Genomic DNA, 3,145 nt, shown 5'->3' with positions numbered 1-3,145 from the left:
ATATGACGAATACAACCTGAAACTTGAGGTACAACACTAGTCTCAGCCAGGCCTCACAGGTGCATGTGTTTTAAGGTCCCCAAAAGAGCGCTTCTTTAAAACACCCCTGACCACATCAGGGGACCCCAAACCATTTGATTCCCTTGCCAGACATCTCGGCTCACTACACAACAAGTGCTGCTCGCAATCGGATGCACTTTTAGGCCATTTAGGAGACAAATAGCACAGGAAAACCAGTGCGCACCGCTCCACCCGACAGTCGAACGGTGAGGTTTTGAGCGAGCCGCAACAAAATGCACGGCCCTTCCGCGGCCCACATTACTTTATTCTGAACGGAGACAAGTCTGCTCGCTGGGCCGTTCGCTTTTGGACCAAAAACACGGCTCCGTCGGTGACTTTCGGGCCGATATAGGCGAACAGAAAACACAAGTGAAAGAGCATTTGGCCAGCCCAGAGAAGCCGAGCTGGTTGCCTTGAGTCTACATGGTTCTCATGTCGCGTTTAAGGCCAGCCCCCTGCTCGGTGTGGAGCTTCAATAGCGCAGAGCAGCGTCTACAGCAAACTACTCCTCGCAGACCGTGTGTGTGTGTGTGTACCGGACCAAACGACAGACAGACAGACAGACAGACATGGCAGAAGTCGCACCAGCACCCGCAGCCGCAGCGCCGGCCAAGGCACCCAAGAAGAAGGCAGCAGCCAAGCCCAAGAAAGCGGGACCCAGCGTAGGAGAACTCATCGTCAAGGCTGTGACCGCCTCCAAGGAGAGGAGCGGCGTGTCCCTGGCCGCGCTCAAGAAGACGCTGGCGGCAGGCGGCTACGACGTGGAGAAGAACAACTCCCGCGTCAAGATCGCAGTCAAGAGCCTCGTCACCAAGGGCACCCTGGTCCAGACCAAGGGCACCGGTGCATCCGGCTCCTTCAAGCTCAACAAGAAAGCCGTCGAGGCAAAGAAGCCCGCCAAGAAAACCGCAGTTCCCAAAGTAAAGAAGGTGGCCGCCAAGAAGCCCGCCGCGGCGAAGAAGCCCAAGAAGGTAGCAGCCAAGAAGGCCGTCGCCGCAAAGAAGTCCCCCAAGAAGGCCAAGAAGCCCGCTACACCCAAAAAGGCCGCCAAGAGCCCCAAGAAGGTGAAGAAGCCCGCCGCAGCGGCCAAGAAGGCGGCCAAGAGCCCCAAGAAGGCTACAAAGGCAGCCAAGCCCAAAGCCGCCAAGCCCAAGGCAGCCAAGGCCAAGAAGGCAGCCCCCAAGAAGAAGTAAACCTATTACAAACAGTGTTCTACTCGACACATGTTGTACCACAAAAGGCTCTTTTAAGAGCCACCCACCTCTTTCCATAGAAAGCGCATTGATTTCCATGTACTATCTGTCGTGAAAAAGAAATTACGCACACTAGGCTACTTTTACGCACACAACATCGTCCCACTCTGGGTGTGTGCGAAGGGAGAGGAATATAATAGAGGGCCAAAATGGCTTAGAAATTCGACCTCACGAGTGCACCCTCACCAGCCATTTGTATATGAGCCACTGGGCTATTCCCGTTCAGAGGCAGGCTGCTGTGATGTGTTACAAGTGCCATGTAATAACAATACTATAGTGGCTTCGAATTCAAACTCACGAGTGCACCCTCAACAGCCATATTTATATATGAGCCACTGGGCTATTCCCGTTCAGAGGCAGGCTGCTGTGATGTGTTACAAGTGCCATGTAATAACAATACTATAGTGGCTTCGATTTCAAACTCAAGAGTGCACCCTCACCAGCTGTTTGTTTCCCATTTGGAGAGAAATAATGTGAGGATTTCATGTCGGACATTTTGGCGCTCACGCGAAATGACACAAAGTAACAAAGTCGGAGGGACACAAAGTAGCCTCTCACTCGCTGCCTGTGGGTGGGAACCGGCTTAGGGCTGTCTGTCTGTCTGTCCCTCGCTCCAATTGGATAAGGCCACACCGGCCCGGTGGCCAATCGTTGCCTCTTGTGGCGAGGTATAAGTACGGCTCTCGAAGTGGCGAGCGGCTCATTCAGACTTTCTGTGACTTTCTCAAGATACCAATATGAGCGGAAGAGGCAAAACCGGAGGCAAGGCCAGGGCGAAGGCAAAGACCCGTTCATCCCGTGCCGGGCTCCAGTTCCCCGTGGGCCGTGTGCACAGGCTACTGCGCAAAGGCAACTACGCCGAGCGTGTGGGCGCTGGCGCACCAGTCTACCTGGCCGCCGTGCTCGAGTACCTGACTGCTGAGATCCTGGAGTTGGCCGGCAACGCTGCCCGTGACAACAAGAAGACTCGTATCATCCCCCGTCACCTGCAGCTGGCCGTCCGTAACGACGAGGAACTGAACAAACTGCTCGGCGGTGTGACCATCGCTCAGGGTGGTGTGTTGCCCAACATCCAGGCAGTGCTACTCCCCAAGAAGACCGAGAAGGCAGTCAAAGCCAAGTAAATTCGCTACTGCGACTTCAACTTGACTACTCAACCCCCAAAGGCTCTTTTAAGAGCCAACCACCTAGCTCTCCAAAAGCGCAAAGTACCTTTCTATGACCGCTACACATTGAGTGGGTGTATACACAACTATTTCGACATTCTGTGCCCACATGAGGCCTTCCATGAACAACAACACCTACTAGGCCTCGTTTGCCATAGCAGGCTAGCATTAGATTACAACGTGCCTATAAAGATGTCACTCTTGACTTTGGCGACTATTATTATGCGTAAAGGGCCGGCGGCGTCCTATTGCGCGCGCGCACCGGGAGTTTGAATTTTGGAGAGGCCGGGCCTCCCGTCCAATGGCCAACGGAGGAGGCCTGCGCAACGGGCCAATCGGGGTGGTGGGGAGATGGTGTCCAATCAGCAGGCGCCACTGCCGGCTTTATAAACTTCACATAGGCATTTCGAGGCTATACTCCCGACTGTCAGAGAAGCGCCATGGCCAGAACCAAGCAAACCGCTCGCAAATCCACCGGTGGCAAAGCCCCCAGGAAGCAGCTCGCCACTAAGGCTGCTCGCAAGAGTGCCCCGGCCACCGGCGGTGTGAAGAAGCCTCACCGTTACAGGCCCGGCACCGTGGCTCTGAGAGAGATCCGTCGTTACCAGAAGTCCACTGAGCTGCTCATCCGCAAGCTGCCCTTCCAGCGCCTGGTGCGAGAAATCG

At 55.0% G+C, this 3,145-nt stretch overlaps 3 protein-coding genes across 3 annotated transcripts in view; all 3 read left to right on the top strand.

The window, feature by feature from the left end:
- Nucleotides 1-561: 561 nt before the first annotated feature.
- LOC311118243 (histone H1) lies at nt 562-1,253 on the top strand (the record flags this gene model as incomplete). The annotated part of the gene is made up of 1 exon (XM_084193084.1): nt 562-1,253. Exon 1 carries the CDS (start codon nt 630-632, stop codon nt 1,251-1,253), a length of 624 nt encoding a protein of 207 aa, XP_084049210.1. The 5' UTR covers nt 562-629.
- A 797-nt stretch (nt 1,254-2,050) lies between these two features.
- LOC311118242 (histone H2A) lies at nt 2,051-2,437 on the top strand (the record flags this gene model as incomplete). Its single annotated transcript, XM_084193083.1, has 1 exon — nt 2,051-2,437. The coding sequence occupies one exon, from the start codon at nt 2,051-2,053 to the stop codon at nt 2,435-2,437; it is 387 nt and encodes a 128-aa protein (XP_084049209.1).
- Nucleotides 2,438-2,919: 482 nt separating this feature from the next.
- LOC311118236 (histone H3.2) overlaps nt 2,920-3,145 on the top strand; it is a gene marked incomplete at both ends in the record, with an annotated part of 411 nt that continues 185 nt past the window's right edge. Inside the window, one exon of the mRNA XM_084193077.1 lies at nt 2,920-3,145. This exon is cut by the window's right edge and continues 185 nt beyond it. Coding sequence (XP_084049203.1) covers nt 2,920-3,145 — 226 coding nt within the window.

This window comes from Coregonus lavaretus, assembly GCF_964263955.1.
Source record: "Coregonus lavaretus genome assembly, contig: HAP1_SCAFFOLD_1611, whole genome shotgun sequence".
NCBI lineage: Eukaryota > Metazoa > Chordata > Actinopteri > Salmoniformes > Salmonidae > Coregonus > Coregonus lavaretus.
The sequence above is the reverse complement of the archived record's forward strand: the minus strand, read 5'-3'. Positions and strand labels throughout refer to the sequence as shown.